General features: G+C 36.6%; 1 protein-coding gene and 1 long non-coding RNA gene across 2 annotated transcripts; both read right to left on the bottom strand.

Annotated features, from left to right (window-relative positions):
- Positions 1–796: 796 nt before the first annotated feature.
- On the bottom strand, positions 797–1,289 carry LOC113339015. The gene is made up of 3 exons (XR_003354916.1): positions 1,165–1,289; positions 933–1,071; positions 797–824 (listed from the first exon to the last, which is right to left on the bottom strand). It is a non-coding gene; the product is annotated as an uncharacterized LOC113339015 (long non-coding RNA).
- Positions 1,290–12,543: 11,254 nt separating this feature from the next.
- On the bottom strand, positions 12,544–15,086 carry LOC113338288 (B3 domain-containing protein Os01g0234100-like). The gene is made up of 6 exons (XM_026583732.1): positions 14,911–15,086; positions 14,449–14,480; positions 14,210–14,345; positions 13,911–14,117; positions 13,592–13,682; positions 12,544–13,481 (listed from the first exon to the last, which is right to left on the bottom strand). The coding sequence occupies exons 1-6, from the start codon at positions 14,974–14,976 to the stop codon at positions 12,739–12,741; spliced, it is 1,275 nt and encodes a 424-aa protein (XP_026439517.1). The 5' UTR covers positions 14,977–15,086; the 3' UTR covers positions 12,544–12,738.
- Positions 15,087–20,163: the final 5,077 nt, after the last annotated feature.

Below are 20,163 nucleotides of genomic sequence, written 5' to 3'. Positions count from 1 at the left end.
TGCAGTATATTCTCCAGAATTTGGTTGGTTGGTTTTTCCAACACATGTCAAATGCGATGATAACTAAAGACCAGAACATTGAATGAAATCAAGAAGGAGAAGTAACCTTACTCTCACTTGTCGATTCAAGCTTCTCCGCCTCCAATTCCAGAGTTTTCACTTCTCTATCTAATCTCACTCTGCATTTTAAGAGTTGTTATTTCACCTTTCATCCTTTCTCTATCTAATCTCACGGAGTTACTACTCAGTCTAAACCTTTCCTGTTCAAGTTTCATTATCTCCCCTCTGACACGTCTCTTCCGATTCATGGCTTCATTGTACCTATTCAAGTCAAATGCTTCTTCTTCATTTGCAATACAAACATGCTCTGGTATCTCAGAATTTGTTGTCAGATCGTTCACTGTTACGGTGAAACTCTCTAAATTATTGATATTCTTTAACTCCTCAATAGAGGAGGGAATACTTGGGCCTTCGAGAATAATTGATTTAATTGCCTCTTCGCTGCTATGATCTTCAGAGTGATCCAAACCTGCTGGTACTGGTAAATGTTCTTGTTGTACCTCGCCAAGATGGACGGTCGAAGGATGACATAGTTTAGATTTCTTCATGTCCATGCCACCTGCTTCACCTTTTTTATCTTAGGCGAATCCACTGTGAATATTAACTATTTGAAGGATAAGTCGAGAACTAAACGATCATACCCAATAAGAAGCTCCTGAGAAAATACCATCTGTGTCACTTCCTTCTGCGTTATTTTCCATGTTCTGGAGCTCATCATCACCGTCATCAACTACAGCCGAAGAGTGTGCCCTTACTATGTATACCTATACATGGAAGCGACAAATTTATGAATTTCATTGGTGCACATTCAAATGACAGGAATGAGCATCCACAATTCAACATTGTTCCCATGGATGCCAGAGAATAATCACCTTAAATTTGCTAGGCTCGACTAAATGAAACACCAAGGCATCTCCCTTCACCAAGCAACGGAAGAACATCCTCATCCACCAAGGTAAACTTTGTATCCTTCTTTGGTAGACTCGGAGAACAAAATAATGAGGGAAGTCCCTGTTACCAGAAACCAAACCAATGACATCAATGTAAGTGATCTAGCACTGCAATTTGAATATAAAATGTCCATGGTAACAATGTGAAAATTACCAGCCAAAACCCCCCAGAAACACTTGATCGGATCATAATTTTAACAACACTGGGGAACTTGGGATCCAAACTCCCTCGAATATCTTCAGCTTTATCTGCTGCAGGCGCTGGCGACGTAGCAGTCATTAATCTGTTTTGGCTGCAGCTTCAGGTGTATAACATAGACAGCAATATCTTTAAACTCCTAAGATGCTATGAAACACAAACACAAACTGAAACAGAAGTTGGTATATTCAAACATAAGCTTACCTTGCATTGTTTTCCTTAGGACTATCCCTTACCTGTCCAACAATCAGGAGTTTGCTTGTTAAAACCCTTAGAATTTTGAATAAAAACTCGTGGGTTCATACTACAATTTTCTTGTGACAGGCCGGTTTTTTAAAGTTGCAACCAAAACTCATGGCATGTTTTAACTTTTAAGCATGTTTCTACTATGCACTCCAAATTAAATACAATACTTGCTATAAACTCAGTCTTTCGAAGATGCTCGTAACCCTAAATCAAAGCTTTTACCGATTTAAAAAAAAACTAATTTGCAGTTTACCCTAATTTACAAAACTTGGATTACCAAAATCTATGAAAATATGTAAATAGCAGCGAAGAAAGTGAGAGACAACCGTGGATAGTGAGCAGTCCAACACCATGGCTAATGAACGGGTTGGATTTCCTTGTTTCCTCTTCATTTGTCTTTTCTATGTTTTTCGATTTCTTTTTACTTCAGATTTTGGAGATTTTGGATTTTGTTATGAATTTATAGAAAATCCGCAATTGGATTTCCTGCGTGGTTGGTTTTTCAAGACATGCCACAAAATGCCTTAAATGAAGGGGTCCAGATCGTCTGTGCCACTGCTTGGGTGTGCCCTATGTGCCACACCAATAAAATGACGCACAAGCAGTAATATCTTCTCTTGGATTTGTAATATCGGGTCCAGATCGTCTGTGCCCGGAATCCCATGAGCCCCCTGTGCCTGCCAATAAGCCTGCATCCCGTGTTTTGTGGGTCAACTGTAACTAACGATGTTATATATTTACCATATTCGATCATCATGATAAGTAAGGGAAGAATAAACTTAAAACTGAAGAGAAAATAAAGGACTTCATATTTATCTAGTCCATTTATCTGATACAAGATTTTTTAAATCTATTGATTTATACTCATTCAACCGATACTGCTTCCTGTACGTCTCAACAAATGACGTTGCGTATAATTTTTTTTCCTTTTTGTTTGTAGAATTCATTTGAGTTTGGGTGTTAATCTTTCATTTTGTTTGCAGTTGAATCTACCAAATTCCAGTTTGCTGGGAAGCACGTGGATTCATCGATCAATTTAAAGTGAGGAATGTGATTAAAAAAACTATAACTTGTGTATTATGGTGACTAATCTCTTTAAAATTGTTTCATCAACTTAATAACAAATGTAATCAACGCATGTGTTAATCATCGTAGCATCCGTAAGACTCTCCCATGAATATTTGAAGAGATGTGGGTTCTCCAATTCACCGATTGTTACCCACCTATTTCTCTTTGTAATTGCAAAGGGACCGTTTTGAGGAGCATCTTGCCTAGGCTTATCCACAAAGTCTGATTTCTATATGATAAATAAATAATGGATACAGTATACTTTAGAAGATCATGCCACATAAAAATCAAAAAATCAGAGAGCGACACAATCTAAAACAGAAACCTTGAATCAAAATGTACTCCAGATTACACGGCACCAAATCAAGGGAAGCTTGGGTAAAACTAATTATTCAAAAAAAATATATATATATATCGATAATAAATGTAAGATCCTTTGATTTCTCGGCAGTTACCTTATTAGCAAGATCAAATATATGGAAAATAAAAGCTGTTAATTACAGCTAGCTCGCAAGATACGTGTCGCAGGCTTATTGGCAGGCACAGGGGGCTCATGGGAGTCCGGGCACAGACGATCTGCACCCTGTAATATCTTCTTTAACTAATTAATTATCTTTCCTAATCGATTAGTGTTGTATATATAGAAAATCTATTTAGTTAGTCATGGTTAATGAGAGGAATGATGTGGCGTGTTTTTAGTATTATGTAGGATCTTGTAGATAATGATACAGTAAATGATGAAAACACAAACAAAAAAGGAAGAAACAGGGTGATGATTTAGGAGATTCAGGGACATGACGAAGAAAAATCCCCCGAACAAATATTTTCTTGACTAAATTCGTTATCTAATTTGTTGGGCTTTGATATTTTTCCTTAATTATTTAAAAATTAAAAAATTCATTTTAGAAAAAATAAAATCATTTCAATATATTTATTTCCCCACTCATTACTCTGATAGGACCAATATCGTTCTCCAAAATCATGACATTAAGATATCAGAGGAGGAAAGAGAGTGTCTGCAACGTCACCCTGACGATTGCCTGTTCTTCCATTGCTTGGATGCTTCAAATAATTGCCCCCTGAATCTCCTAAATCATCACCCTGTTTCTTCCTTTTTGTTTGTGTTTTCATCATTTACTGTATCATTATCTACAAGATCCTACATAATACTAAGAACATTGAAACTTCAAAGAACTTAAATCAAAAGAATTTGCAGTTTCAAACCACTTCCAAACATCATTCTTCTTACTTACAAAAGGAACTTGAAATTAATACTGCTGATAGCCATTACAAATTTGTTCTTCACAAGCCTAGCAATTTATATAGCACTTTCAACCCTTTTCATTCAAAAAATCAAAACAACAAAACCTACTGGCAGATAGTTCATATCCAAAAGTTCAGACAAGTAACAAAAAAACTTCAAACTACTAGCCGCAGTACTATCGGCATCTTTCAAACACATTCTAATTACACCATATCAAACCTTTTCCAAAAAACTGATACCCATCAGAAAGAAACTACTGTCGCCATTTCACAACATCAACACATGTACCTTCAACATCACAACTCCAACACTAGGAGAGAGAAAAGAGTGATCTTACAGATCATAAACACCACCAACAAGAAAGTTCAAAGGAGTAGGAACAAGTATTGGAATTACCACATAAAGAAAAACTTGTTAATCATCTTCAAGATTTCTGCAAAAACTGAAGATCTGGCTTTTTACAACACTTGTACAGTGATGACTAATAGTCATTATCACTCTCTGCCTTGTCTGAGTCCCAGTCCTCCTCCTCTCGGAACCACTCATCATCACTTTCAGAGGAGGAAGGAGAAGTATTTATGTAAGACGAAACATCTTCATCATCTTCACTATCACGTTTCTCATCCTCCTCACCGGAATCTCTCTCCAGAGTCTCCTCCTTGCTTCTGCTGCATTCCTCTTCTTGCATGGTGCGCGTATATATCTTTGGATTGTCCAACTCAAACTCAAATCTCCTTCTCAACTTCCTTTCATGATACCTTTCCATCCTGAATTTCTCTTCTGTTGCATCTGAATCCATCTCACTTGTGTTTATTTCCTCGATATTATACTCCATTCCATCATCAGTTGAGTCAGAATCCTCATCAGTTGCACTCCCATAACACTTGCATTCAGCATGCTTCTCTTCCAACTATTCACCTTTCCTCATATCATAAGTCAGAAAATGGAGTTTCCATGCAGCATACTTGTTCTCATAATCCTCCTTCTCTCTTTTGTGTCTCTTCTCTTCTTCCTCTCTCTGAAGAATCCCCTCCCTACAACGCTGATCAATTTCCATCTGGATTTGGTCCCTTGAACGTTGCAACTCACTGGTACTTAATGAAGGAACGAGATTGTTGGCTTGACCATATGCTGATGATGAAGGAATTTCAGTCTGATTACTTGCAGAACGATTGTTTGAAGAAGATGAATTACCCTCACTTACCATTTCTAATCTTAAGTGGTTTCTTAATTCTTTCCTCTTCTGATCATAAAAACAAAAGAGAACTCTGTGAATATACTAATTCTACCCACAAACCTCCTTATAAACTACTAAAAATGTCCATTCGTTACCATTTGTGGCGCTCGGTTAAGCGTCATTTCGCTTTGTTTACCTCGCACATTCAAAGCCATGCGTATAGTTTAGTCTCTTCATGCCATAATTACCCCGTGCACTCCTATTTTCAACGCCTAATTCTATCCATATTCATTAATTCCTTTGGAACTACCATTAAGGGGGTATTTGGTAGGTCATCTGTTTTTGATATGTTTTATTGGGTTCTAATTAAGATTTTATGTTTTATGCAGATTAGGAAGAGGCAGCACCTGTTGAGAGGCACCATTGTTACTTGGAACAGGTTAGCCAGATGCATTGTATCCATCCTCAACTTGACCCATACCTACCCTCAATTTTTTCTACACATCATAACCTTCATACTTGTAGCTCAAGAAAGTACCAAACCAAACAATGCCTTACCCTTACTACCAACACACAAACACTTTTGGATACCATTATGGCATTTGGAATTTTATACCATTATAATATATATTCAAAAAAATAAAACCATATTTATGGATCACCAAACATCTCTTTGGTCATGATCACGTATATAATATTCGTTTGTAATGTCTCTAGTACTTTTGTACAACGCAATCCTTGCGTATCAAACAAAATTTCACGTGACTATTTCCACAAATCATCAGTGGGCTAGCACAACCAAAAGTAAGTAAAGGGACTACTCTTGCAACCTATCTTGCTCCCCTGGTACCAACACATATTTTTCTACCTTTCCCATACACCAAATTTCTCCTGAAAATTTTTCAAACCTTAAAGTTTCAGATTCTCCTACTACTTTTGAAATTCAAATCAGAAACATAGAGAATATTTATGGTCACATTACTATTACCACTGTCCTCGTTATATCTCAGGATAGCACTTCCTCTGATATTACTGCTACCATTCTTATTTTAGAGCATCTCCTATAGTGGGTGCTAAAAATCCTACGTGGAGTTTTTATTTAGATCCTTATTTATGGGGTCATATGTATGTGGCAAAAATATCAACGCTTTGCTCATGGACTATCTCCAACAGTGTGGGTCTTATTTTGTGGATTTATTTTTTTTGGATAATGATAAAATTGATTCCCTTTTTCCTATTGGTTTATAAAAAAATTATTTAAAAATAAAAATTTAAAATATGATTAAAAAGATGACGTGGAAGTCATTCCCAAGGTCTAAATAAGACTTTCTCCAAGACCTTCATATTTATTTTGACACCCTTCCTACTTAATAGCACCCTCTGTTGGGGATGAATTTAATATAAATGAGGGTCTAAAATCCTATGTGTCATAATAAAATAAAACCTTCACCCTCTATTGGAGATGCTCTTATTCACAATATCTAGCTCTACCACCAATCACTTCTATTTCATTATCCTACTGCTTAAATATCAAATAAATACTCAAAATCCACCAGAAAATCATCACAACCTAAACCTTGACATACAAAACCTTACCACTCAAATGGCAGGAAAATTGTCTCTACCATATACTCTAAGTGAACTAGTGTTCATAGATAAAACTGTTATCTTAGCTGAATCAGATATTAATTGGAAATGGTGTATGGTTGGATGTCTCTGCTGTGAAACTCTTGTTCCTACCTCTTCTATCAGATTCTACATATGCAACCACTGGCCCCTTTCCCAAACACCCACAGTTTCGACTTTCAGTGGTCAAAGGAACAAGGTCCTCATACATTTCTTGTTGGAAGATGATTTCAACAGAATCAATACTCAGAGACCACAGTTTGTATGTGGTTACCTTATGGTTTTAAAAGTAGTTCCACAGTTGGGATGGCCGGCTAATCATCAGATCTTCTTTGATGAAGAAATGATGTGGTTCAGCTTATGCAACATCCCCAAGGAATGCACTAAATTTGAAGATCTCCATAAGCTCACCCTAACTATGGGAGAGTTAATAGATGTTGAGTCTCTATATGGAAATCATCCCCTTAAGAAAAATGTAAGAGTTTGTGTCAAAATACATGTGAGTAAAACTCTCCCAACTGGGTCCCTCTATTCACCAATGGAAGAACACAACCATTCCTAATTGAATGTGGATGTATTAAAGTTCCAAGATAGTACTGCGCTTCCTGTAGAGTTCTCGATCATAAAGATGCTAATTGCCCATCTTGGAAACAGAAGCAAAAAGCAATCAAAGAAGCATCTCTATCTGGCAGTAAATATACTCTCCCAGCTGTCTCCAGACTCATGATGCCTCCTCCAACAATTCAAGCTAAAACAACACAACAAACAAATGAGAACCAGGATACTCCTTCACAACCTACTGATATCATTCCCGATGCTCAGTTTGACTCCATCATCACTCCAATAGAAGATAAAGGAAAATCTGTCGGAACATCTCAATAATCTGGTGAAATTGCAAAAGAAGGCACTTCCAATATGTTTCAAATGGGCCCATTTGTTAATAGATCTACTGCATTGAAGATCTTTGATGTTGGGCCAATTCAACAAAATTTTACTCATCTTAATAATGGTTTGCCCATTATCTTTAAACAAGTTACAACAAAAAATGTCACTGCGAAAGATGCTGTTCCTATCTCTGAACCGGTCCCACTCGTTCCCATCCGAACCACCAACTCATCAAGAAGATTCAAAACAACAGCCTTACCTTATCCAAACCCAATTGTCACCAAAGGTTCCACTGTTTCTGCTGAACAAGATGCTCTCTTGAATCTCAAAAGGAAGATTAACCCAAGAGCTGGCCTGCGGAAAAGAACTAGAGCTATTAATTCTATAATGGCAAGCATTGTGGTTATTCCAGAAGAACAAAATGCTGATGAACCAAATTATATTGAATTGTGGCCTCTTATCACCAATTTAGGAAAGTTATCCAACATTGACCTTTCTAATTGCACCCTCAACACCCATACTTTTGTTGATCCCTATGGAACCTATAATGTACCTTCTTATGTTGCTCCAGGAAACAATGGTGTCCGCAATAATTCTCCTTACCTTGCTGCCAGTCCTAATCTGAATTCCTCCCAACAAGCTTCTCAATCTGGTGATCAATTCGCAACTTCCCTTGGTGGTGGATCCACATCCACCAATCAGGTACATCCTCATTATCCTACCCCTTTTATTGATTCTGATACTACCCCTGCTACTCTAGGACACTTCCCTGTTAACAATGTCAATATGGTCATATGGAATCTCAGAGGTTTGGGAAAGAAATTGGCTAATAAGGAACTTAGATTATTATGTAGGAATGTTAATCCTAATATCATTTTTTTTATCTAAAACAAAAATGAAAAAAGATATGGCTGCTAGGAGATTGATGAATATGGGTTTTCCATGTACTTTTAGTGTTTCAAGTATTGGAAGAAGTGGAGGTTTAGTGCTGGCCTGTAAAAAAGAAATCCATCTAAACATTATCGATTCTAGTCTAATGGGTATCCATGTCACTTCTACTGATATCATCCACTCCAAAACTTTTCACATTCATTTTGTGTATGGTGAACCAAATAGTAGACTTAGACAAGCCTTTTGGGAACAACAATGTCAACAACCACAACCCCCAGCTGATGAACTTGTCTTCTTTGTCGGTGACTTCAATGCTCTCTTAGGACCTGAGGATAAGAATGGTGGATTAGCTCTTGATGATGATGATTTCTTTAATCTTAGGAATTTTTACAATATTTTTAACTTACGTGATCCTGGTTTTTCAGGCCCTAGGTTTACTTGGTCTAATATGCAACATGGTCCTGACCTTATTCTAGAAAGACTTGATAGATGTTTTGTTAATCCGATCGCAGATACTTTAATTCCACAAATTGTGTGTTAACAATCTTCCTAGAGACTCTTCTAATCATTGTCTCATGCATATAGGTTTTAATTATGAAGATGTTTGTATGCCTAGACCTTTTGACTTCATGGATGTGTGGATAGAAGACCCTACTTGTAGAGATATTATTGTTAACTCTTGGTCTACTCATGTTATAGGATCCCCTGCTTATAAACTGAAAGCTAAATTTCCTAGTACTAAAAAGGTTCTAAGAGATAGGAATAAAAACTCTTTTGGTAATATTCAAACATATATATCTACCATAAGAAAAGAGTTACATGACGTCCAAATATCCAATCAAACTGATTCTAGCACTACTTCCAGACTCAGGAATAGGCTAGAATATCTCTATAATCTTGAATAACTTTATTGGAAAGATAAATCTATAGAGGTTTGGTTGTTGGAAGGGGACTCCTTACTTTCATATAGTTACTTTGTTTAGAAGAAAGAGGAATGCTATTAGCTGGATCAAGAATGCTGCCAATGATATTCTAACTGATAGAGATAGCATTGGTGATTCTTTTATAGACTATTTCAAAACTCTTTATTCCTCACATCCTCAACAGTTTCAAGATGAGATTCTTCAATATCTCCCTCCTAAATTTTCTGAAGATGATAACTCTATCCTGAATTTTCCCCTTACTCCTGAGGAGATAAAGAATGTTGTCTTTCAAATGGTGGGGGGGGGGGGGGGGGGGGGGGGGAGAAAGCTTCAGGCCCTGATGGGTTTACTGGTTTATTCTATCGAAAACATTGGGATATTGTGGGTGAGGCTTTCATTTACATGACTCAGACTTTCTTTAGAACTGGGCATATAGGTAAAGTTTTTAATCATACTAATATAGCTCTCATCCCTAAAGTTCCTCTTGCTGAACTTGTCAATCAGTATAGACCTATAGGGCTCTGCAACTTTGTGTATAAAATCATCTCTAAAAATTTGGCTAATAGGTTAAAACCTTTCATGAATAATATTATATCCCAACAACAAAGTGCCTTTATACCTAAGAGGAGTAAATGAGGTTATACATGTTGTTAACCATAATGAAAAAACTGAGGGTATAGCTGCCATAAAATTATACATGTCTAAAGCCTATGACAAGTTGGAATGGCCTTTCCTACAAGCTGTCTTAACCAAAATGGGTCTCTCTCTACACTTGGTTTAACTTATAAATCAATGTGTGTCAACTGTTTCTTATTTTGTGCTTTTAAATGGTAGCCCTACTGGTTTCTTTAAACCAGAGAGAGGTATTAGGCAATGGGAACCTTTGTCCCCTTACCTGTATATCATGCGTTCTGAAGCTCTTTCTGCTTATATTGATAGTCTTGCCAAAAAATGGGATTTAGAAGGTATTAAGGTTTGTAAGAATGCGTCTGAGATGACACATCTTCTTTTTGCTGATGATTCCCTCTTATTCTCTAAAGCTACTGTTAAAAATTTCCAAACCATGAAGGACTATCTCCAGAAATACTGCCTTGCTTCAGGCCAAGAAATTAACTTTGAGAAATCTGGCATTCTTTTTAGTAGGAAAATACCTGAAATAGGAAAGCTATGCTTGATAATATCTTAGAAATTGATAATATGGACATAGGAGAGAAGTATCTGGAACTCTCATTGTTTTCCAAGCCTCTAAGATCCAGACCCATATGGGGATTCTCCAAGCTGTGGATGCCAGAATCTCTCTTTGGCTCCATAAGCTTCTCTCTCAAGCTACTAGAACCACTTTGGTTAAGCACATTGGCCAGGCTATTCCTCTCTTTCATATGGGGACCTTCCTAATTCCTAAACATCTGTGTAGACAGATGGATTATCATCTCTGTAAATTCTGGTGGGGTGAAACTCTAGACCCAAAAGATAGGAAATTACACTTCTTAGGTTGGGACATTTTGTGCACCCTTAAAGCTGAAGGGGGTCTGGGCTTTAGGAAGTCTGAACTCAACAACCTTTCCATGCTAGCTATAAATGCTTGGAGAATCTTGGAAAACCCTAAGAGTATGCTAGCCACCACTTTGAAAGCAAAGTATTTTCCTCACACTGACTTTCTGAATGTTAGTTGTCCCGATAAATGCTCTTGGACTTGGAGATGTCTTCATGCTATTAAAGAAATTATTAAACCTTTTGTTTCTTGGATTGTGGGGGATGGTCAATTTATTGATCCTTGGTGTAATAAGTGGATTCCTTCTATAGGAACGGTCACCCCAAATCCTCTTGTTCCTCCTGATCCTAGTATAAAGTTTCCTATTTTATAAACCCTGTTTCTAGAACTTGGGATATTGATAGGTTAAACACCCACTTTGATGATGCTTCTATTCAGAAGATTGTCACCATTCCCTTAAGCCAGCTTTGCACTCCTGACAAGAGGGCTTGGGATCTCACTAAAGACGGTAAATTCTCTTCTAAATCTGCTTATATGGGTATTAGAGGTATTAGACATTCCCCTTGTAAGAATCTTTGGCTAAGAATCTGGAAGATTAGAGTGCCACATAGGATTCAAATTTTCCTTTGGAGAGCTGCTATGAATGCTCTGCCCTCTAGAACTGTCCTTCATACAAGGATGCCTATGAATTCTGTTGAGTGTGCTAGATGTTTACATCCTCATGAATCTGTCATGCATGCTCTGATTACTTGCCCTTTTGCTAGTCATGTTTAGTATCTGTCTTATTTTTGCATTAATACTCAGTTTTTCCAAGATAAGTCTTTCACTGATTGATTGTTGTTTTGGCTATTTGATTCTTTAACTAAACTCCCTGATGAAGATCAATGCATGTTTGTTGCTATTTTATGGTCTCTGTGGTCTAGTAGAAATAACCTTATATTTCAAAATCAAAAGGAAAACCATAGAGTTGTTATCCATAGAGCTAAGGCTATGCTTCTTAATAGGAAAAACAAAACTTTTATCAACCCTGCTAGTCCTATCAGTTTAGGTGACAAATGGATGCCCCCTTTTCGTGGTTGGATCAAGTGTAATACTGATGGTTCTTATGATGAATTATCTGGACCAAATGGTGCAGGATATGTGATGAGAGATTCTTTCTACAAATCCTCCTTCTGTGCAGCACTGGTGTTCCATGTTCAATCGGCGGAGGAAGCTGAAGCTAGAGGAATTTGGGCAGCTTTACAGAAAGCTCTGGAGCAAAAGTTCACTCATATTATCAATAAAGTGATGCAAAAAACTTGATAGACAGATTCTCGGCAGGACTTTTTGATGGGATAGTCGCACTGATGCTATCTTCAAAGACATCCAACTTTTTTCCTTACAGTTTGTTGAATATACATCCAACTTTTTTCCTTACAGTTTGTTGAATATATTTTTAGTTTCCAACCTCGTATATGTAACAATGTAGCTCATGAACTTGCTAAATGGGCTAAGATCAAAAATTCTACCATGTACTGGTATGTTCCTCCTGTTTGGTTGCTTCCAACAGTTGAGGGGGATCATTAGCCTTTTTGAAGGCCTTTATCTATTAAAAAAAAAAAGATAGGACCAATACCACTATTTGTACCCTCCAAATAAGGAACTTTACTTTTTGTTGCCCAACACTAGTAATTTTCAGAAATGAGACCAAAGAAATAAAACCAGACAAACATGTAGCATTGATATGTACATTGTAGTCTACAAAGCAGTTTTATTAGCCGACACTTCCGAAGATCGCACGCATAGTAGCGGTTAAAACAGGACTGCATGTACATTATCTAACAGAAGAGGGTGCTTTTTTGGTTTGCATTCTATTTACAAAAAGACATACCTGTTTGTCCAGTGCAAAAGAGACAGATGAAGTTTATCTCTCTCCATATCAACCGAAGACCAGAACATTTGACATCAGCTGATGAAATCACCAAGGAGAATTAACCTCACTCTTAAAAGTCGTTTCGTGCTTCTCTGCCTGCAGTTTCAGAGTTTTGATCTCCATATCTAGCCTCATGGACTCATTCTTTAGTTCAAGAATTTGCATTTCAAGAGTTGTTATTTCACCTTTGACACGATTCTTTCCATTCATGGCTTCATTGTACCTCTTCAAGTCAAATGCTTTTTCTGATTCGGAAACTAGTTTCAGAAGTTTGCCGACCCGAGAAAGCAAGAACCCCACATTCATGCCGAGTTGCTTAAATGCTTTCAAACTGTGCTCCCATGTTTCAAATTCTTTCCTAAGAGTGCTAACCGTGGAAGCTCTTATGGCATCTGCTAAATCTACTATCTCGGAAATCATTCCTGCAACAAGCTTAGGGTTCAAACTCACCATTAGATTTTCATGAAGAAAAGTATTCTGGCTGCGGCAAAGTTCAAAATATTTAGCACGAACGTGCTCGGGTATCTCGGAATCAATTGTCAAATTGTTCACACTTATGGTGAAACTCTCAAAATTCTTAATTTCTCGAGACTCGCCAACGGAGCCTAAATGCTTTATGTCTTGCAGAACTTCTGAATTTATAACCTCTGTACTACTACGGTCTTCAGGCTGATCTGAACCTGCTAAAGGTAGTGTAACATTTTGGTCCTTGCTGAGAAGAACTACCGGAGAATGAGAACTAACACCTTTTTGTGCACGTTTTCGGCTTTTCTTCATATTCTTCCCACCTGCAGTTAAATTTTAAACTTAAGCATTGGCGAAGGCACTTGGAATCTTAGCTGTTTAAAGTCCCACTGAGAAACAAAAAACTGAACAATCATAATTAGACGAGAAAAACCTGTGTCGCTTCCTTCCATGTTTGATTCCAATTTTCGAAGGTCCTGAGCAGCATCAACTTCAGCTAAAGCTTGTGTTCGTACTATGTAGATCTATACAATGAAGGGAGAAACTAAGAAGTTTTAACTAGCTCAACAAGCTAAAGAGAGGCGCCATAATGTACAAGATACAATTATGTGAACTTGATCCCACAGAAACCAATGAGCATTTTACCAATAAATGTGCATTATCCTGAATTGTATGATTTGTACTAAGAAGTGAACAGTAAGCCAGCATCAGAAAACACCATTACATCAGGACAAATCCGAAAATCTGATCACCTTGAATATGGAAATCTTGATTAAGTGGAAGACCAATGCATCTCCAGGGGCCAACTTGTGCGCCTTGGCAAACCCTCCCCATCCACCGCTCAGCCCAAACTTCCGAGGAAGGTAGTTTGCCGTGTATTCTTCCCCATCCTCATCCACCAAGGTAAATATGGTGTCATTTTTTGGTAAACTCGACAAACAAAATTTTGAAGGAAGTCCCTGTTCGAAAAATCAAAATTGGTGATATTAGCATAAATGTCTCTAAGAATTTGAATACTAAATGTTTGTGATAGATAACCAATTGGAGTTACCAGCCAATAACACCCAGAAACATGTGACCGGACCATAAGTTTAATAAAGCTCGGGCATGTGGGGTCTAAACTGGATTGAACTACTTCAGCTTGCTCTTCGGTTAATGTTTTACGATTCTCAACTTTCGTCATCAGTCTGCTTCAGGTAAATAATAGAGAGAACATTTTCTTTTAAATTCCTACAATTTTATCATCAAACACAAACTGCAAGAGCATTTGGTATCCAATCATAAACTTACCTTGCTTTCTTTTTCTTAGGACTACCAACCACCTGTCAAATAATCAACAAAATTTCTTGTTAAAACTTAAAACCATAATTCAGATTAAAGTGATTCAACCAATTTACAACCAGTTGGTGGGTACACACTAAATAACTGGTGTTTTCAAATCACTGACAGACCAGATACTCCAGGAATAAGGTACATGCAGAATGGTACCAAAACTAAGTAATGCTCGGCACAACCATTGAATAGGAATTGACCTCAAGCTGATCCCAGTGACCTAATCAAGGCTCCCCTAATATGTCAAAACTATAATTTCCCCAAATTTACATGATGATAGAGGCAAAGAAAGAAGCATGCAGTTAAGAACAACCCAAGTAAAACCTAATTTACTCAAACATTAAGGGGTATCTGGCTCAACTTACTTAGAAATTAGAAACAACAATTAAACATAAATTTGAAAGAGAGAGATACAAGAACCTTGGAGAGAGAGTAATCCATGATGACCATGGCTGAACTGGTTTGCATTTTTTGTTTTCTTTTCATTTTTGTTTTTGTTTTTCTCTTTGTTTCAGACAAACACTCAGATTTTAGAGTTGCAGCGGAGGTTTAGATTTTTAGACTTGGGAGTCGGGACACCTCAGCTAAATTCAAGACACCGAAAAGAAGAAGCTACATTCATTTGTGATGCGAGTTACCGTTCAATTAGAAAATTATTTTAAATACTTCCTCCATTATGATTATTCGGTTTTGAGATAAACCTCTCATTTTTAGGGGCGGCCCGGAAAAAATTAAGGCGATTCTTTTATTCCCAACCTATAAATAAGGTTATGGGATATTTTAAAAGTTAGTAGAATACGTTAATGTCCTTTAATAATCGGAAGTAAAGTAATTATTTTTATAATCCAATTATTGGTAATATAATCGGTAGTTAAAAATACAGAGAGATTATGAATTGATATGAATTTATGCTAAATGCATATTTAGGGTTACTATTAATTGGAAGTTAATGATAAATTCATTTACTATTGATTATAGAATACTCCAAAATTCAAAAAAAAAATGAATTTTTGCAAAATCTCATTTTAAGGCAACTCTATATTGGGTAGTTATATGAACTATCTTGACTACCGATTATGGTAGGATTTCGGCAAAGAGGTCTATTTTATAATCGGAAGTCGGGATAACTTCATTTACTACCGATTATAAGCTCAACCAAAATTCAAAAAATAGAGGATATTGGAAAAATCTCATTTTGGAGCAACTCTATATTCGGTAGTTATATGAACTAGCTTGACTACCGATTATGGTAGGATTTCGGCAAAGAGGTCTATTGCATAATCGGAAGTCAGGATAACTTCATTTACTATCAATTATAGGCTCAACCAAAATACAAAAAATAGAGAATTTTTGCAAGATCTCATTTTGGGGCTACTCTATATTCGGTAGTTAAATAACCTAAATTCATTACCAATTATGGTAGCATTTTCGCCAAAGATCTACTTTAACCGGGGGTCACGATAACTTTATTTACTACCGATTATAGGATAATCAAAATTCAAAAGATAGAGGATTTTGTTTTGGGGGATACTTTATATTCGGAAGTTATATAGACTAAATTGACTCCCGATTGTGGATTAACTTCCTGATTGTAAAGTTATCTACCGATTGTGAAGGGTGGTTTGGCCATTAAAAAAAATGGGAGATAAGGGATGACCACATTTTACGTTTGGGTGACCCTTTTTTGTCTTATGTGTCGCCCCTAATTCTTTCGGGGTCGCCCCTAAAAATGTTAGGGAGATAAAAACCGAGATTTTTTTTTATAACAAAGTACCTTTTCATTAACAGAAAGGATACAATGGGTTTAATATCGAAAATAAGAAAATACAAAGAAGTATACCGCAAAAGTACAATTCTGAGTCCGACAAGAGACAGAGAAGGATTACCGGTGTAGACCAAATACAAGTATGAATGAGAACCAAATAAATCGGAGGAGTGATGGTTTTTCTCGGAAATTAAATTCCAACCATTAAAATTGTTTTTCTTCTTAGAAAGATGTGCTCCCAAAGTAGGAGTGATTTGCTCAAATCTCTTAAACCTAGTCATGAAGCTTCCCTCGTCAAAAACAATGTTGATGATGTTTCCATCGCCGGAGACAACAAAGATGATGATTTCATTGTTGGAGAGCTTTGCTAGTGATCTATATACCCAAAAAAGTAACCAAAAACATCCATTAAAGCCAAGATAAACCTCTATAAAAGAGGAGACAAAACCACCATCATGGTGTAGATAAAAAAACATAATAAAAATAATACAAAACTTAAATCAAAGCTAAGAAAACAATAAAGATTGAAAGAACCTGCTCAGATCCAGCCCTAAATGGACCAGATATGAGCGGGAAGATGTTGCCCGCGATAGGATTCTTTCTCTCCTGTCAGAAGAGGTGATAGAAAGGAGAGACAGTGAGTTCGACAAGATATGTATTCATTCTTGTCCATAAAAACCGAGAATGATTATCTGTTTTCTATTTATTTGGTCCATTTGCACAAATTTAAACCAACACATGATGATTATTTGTTTTATATTTATTTTTCTACTAAGTTATGTTGTTTTTATGTTTTGTTTTTTTTTTCTGGATTGTAAAGGTTAACTATATTAATCAAATTTAAGCTCATTTCTATCGAATACATTGAAAATAACACTAGATTTTAAAAAAAATTGGTTATAGTTGGGATGATATGTGTCGAAGATTCTTTAAACAAGTTTCTTTTGCACTGTAGTCCGCCGCAGAATTATATTTCATGTTTATATACTTAACCTGAGCCTGCGGTAATTTTTTCAGAATTGAGAGCGTTTTTTGTATGGTATTTTCCGCACTACAAGGAGAACCTGCTTGATTTGTTGATTGTCTCCGCCAGAATTTTGCAGTTTGTTACTATTGAGACACTATATAATATATTTTTACTTAGTCAAGTAGACGCTTTTAGCAAGACTTTTGATTCTGCATGAAAAGACGAGGAATCCCACTCCGATCCAACTACAATGTGCATGAAAGACTCGGTGTCCACAGAGTAAAGTAAAAAAGCATATCACATTGACGAATTTTTTCTTTTTAAAAGCCGCATCGATAAATATTATCCATTCCGAAGGTAAGTCGGACTATTTTTCCTTGGGGACATTACTTCTTTGCATCATCATATTCTTTTGGATCTTTCCCTGAGCATTGTGATGCAAGAATTTCTTGATTTGATCTATGAGGTTATTCGGATTCGGATTTTCAAACGCTACCAAACATGTATGCTTCCAAATAAATCAGGATATGGTTGCGATTTTATCCGACCATTGCATGAATTCTGGTTCCGTAATCCACTCTTTTATCCAGTTTTCTATGGAGTCCGAATGAATTTTTGTGTTCACTGCTTCTAAAGAACGACCAAACCAAATAGCTCTTGCAAAAGGGAAAAAACGAAATATATGTTGTTATGTTTCTTGCTCCTGGGAGTTACACATTGGGTACTTCGTATATATGTCTGTATTATACCCTCCCAGTCTTGAATAAGTTGGGAGGGCTTTTTGAGCTAATTTCCAGACGAATAATTTGATTCTCGAAATTGCTTGAATCTTCCATATCTTTTGCTAGGGGAAATCATTTAAGCTATTGATTTTCTTGATCCTGATTTATGAGGAAATTATATATATTTTTTATCGGGATGATTCCTGAAGAGTGATGTTGCCATCTTGTTCTTGGCTTTTTGGAGATATGGCTAGAATTTTTGCTTTGTATCTGGGTCGAAACAGTTATCAAGTATATCTTAGTCCTATATATCTTCATGAGTTATCAACTCATTTTCCCCCCGCGAAGCAGGTTTTTGAATATTAATGAGTTTTCGAATAGTATTTGTATTAGGAACCCATTTATCTTCCCAAATTTTTGTAGAAGCTCCGTTTTTGACTTGCCAGACAAAATTACCTTTAATGATGTTCGGACCTTTTTGTATGCTAGTCCAAATCCATGATAATTTAGAAAACCTAGAAAATTCCAGAGGATGAGAGTTTGGGAAATATTTAGCTTTGAGAAGTTGAACCCAAAGTTAATCTTGATCTGTAATGAGTCGTCTAGCAAATTTAGTGAGGAAAGCATATTAAATTGGCGGGGATTCTTGATCCCTATACCTCCTTGGGAAATAGGCTTGCAAATACTGACCCAAGCCTTTATATATCCTCCTCTGCACTTGGGTTTATCTTTATTCTACCAAAAATCTCTTTGGATTGTGTCCAGTTGATGTAGCGTTTTTTTTTAGAAGGGAAAGCACTTTCATCTGATAAGTTGGATAACCTTGAAGGATGGACTTTATTAAAACTGTTATGCCTTCGTGTGAGAGAAATTTATATTTCCATCCTTGAAGGGTGGCGTAATATTTCTGTAGAACAGGTTCAAAATTTTCTTTTCTATTTTTATTAAACATGAAAATGTGGGGGTCTAACAACCTCCCCAAATATTTCGTGTCGCAATCTGAATAGACAAACTCCAATATACTCTCAAGAGAATCAACTAGATAGTCAGACACAATCTAGAGAAAAGTATATCAAAGAGTTTTATATCTCTATCTCTCAATTCAATCTGCAATCAGAAAATAGGAATTTGCGAGCCCGACTGAATATAAGAGAAGTAACTTGAACGGTACCAAAGACCAATGTTAAAGGATCAATCAATTTCAATCAACAACCAAAGGTTGGATTTCCCAATTGATCGATTCAACACATAACCTGTGATGTTTCAAATATAACAAAACATAATGCGGAAAAGAAATAACACAGACACCACAATTTTGTTAATCAGGAAAACCACAAATGTAGAAAAAACCCAGGACCTAGTCCAGTTTTGAGCACCACACTGTATTAAGCCGCTACAGACACTAGCGTACTACCAATGAACTTCGGACTAGACTTTAGTTGAACCCTAATCAATATCACACTGATTCAAGGTACAGTTGCTCTCCTTATGTCTCTGATCCCATCAGGATACTACACACTTGATTCCCTTAGCTGATCTCACCCACAACCAAGAGTTGCTTCGACCCATAGTCGAAGACTTGATAAAAAAATCTGTCTGCCACAGAATTATCTATGAGTTTTGTTTTGTCTTTTGATAAATCAAGGTGAACAGGAAACCAATTGATAACCCAGACTTATATTCCCTAAGAACAGCCTAATATTATCAATTACCTCACAATAATCTTAATAGTATGGTAGTGAAACAAGATATTGTGGAATCACAAACGATGAGACGAAGATGTTTGTGACTACTTTTTATCTTGCCTATCGGAGAATCAATCTCGATAAAATCTTAGAGAAGATATTACTCAATACGATAGAACAGGGAAAGATCAGAACACGCAACTACAGAGAAAATAGTTGGATCTGTCTTCACGATCCCAATGAAATCTTCAAGTCGTTAACCTACAGGGTTTCGTGAAAAACCTAAGGTTAAAGGAGAATCAACTCTAGCTTATGCAACCAGTATCACACAGGAGGTGTGGGGATTAAGTTTCCCAGTTGCTAGAGTTCTTCTTTATATAGTTTTCAAATCAGGGTTTGCGATCAATGTTACCTTGGTAACAAGCATTCAATATTCACCGTTAGATGAAAACCTGATTAGATTCAAGCTAATATCTTTGAACCGTTATATCCAACTTAGCTTGTTATACACACATAAAATGTACCTTCATATAG

This window comes from Papaver somniferum, unplaced genomic scaffold, assembly GCF_003573695.1.
Source record: "Papaver somniferum cultivar HN1 unplaced genomic scaffold, ASM357369v1 unplaced-scaffold_19, whole genome shotgun sequence".
Lineage (NCBI taxonomy): Eukaryota > Viridiplantae > Streptophyta > Magnoliopsida > Ranunculales > Papaveraceae > Papaver > Papaver somniferum.
The sequence above is the reverse complement of the archived record's forward strand: the minus strand, read 5'-3'. Positions and strand labels throughout refer to the sequence as shown.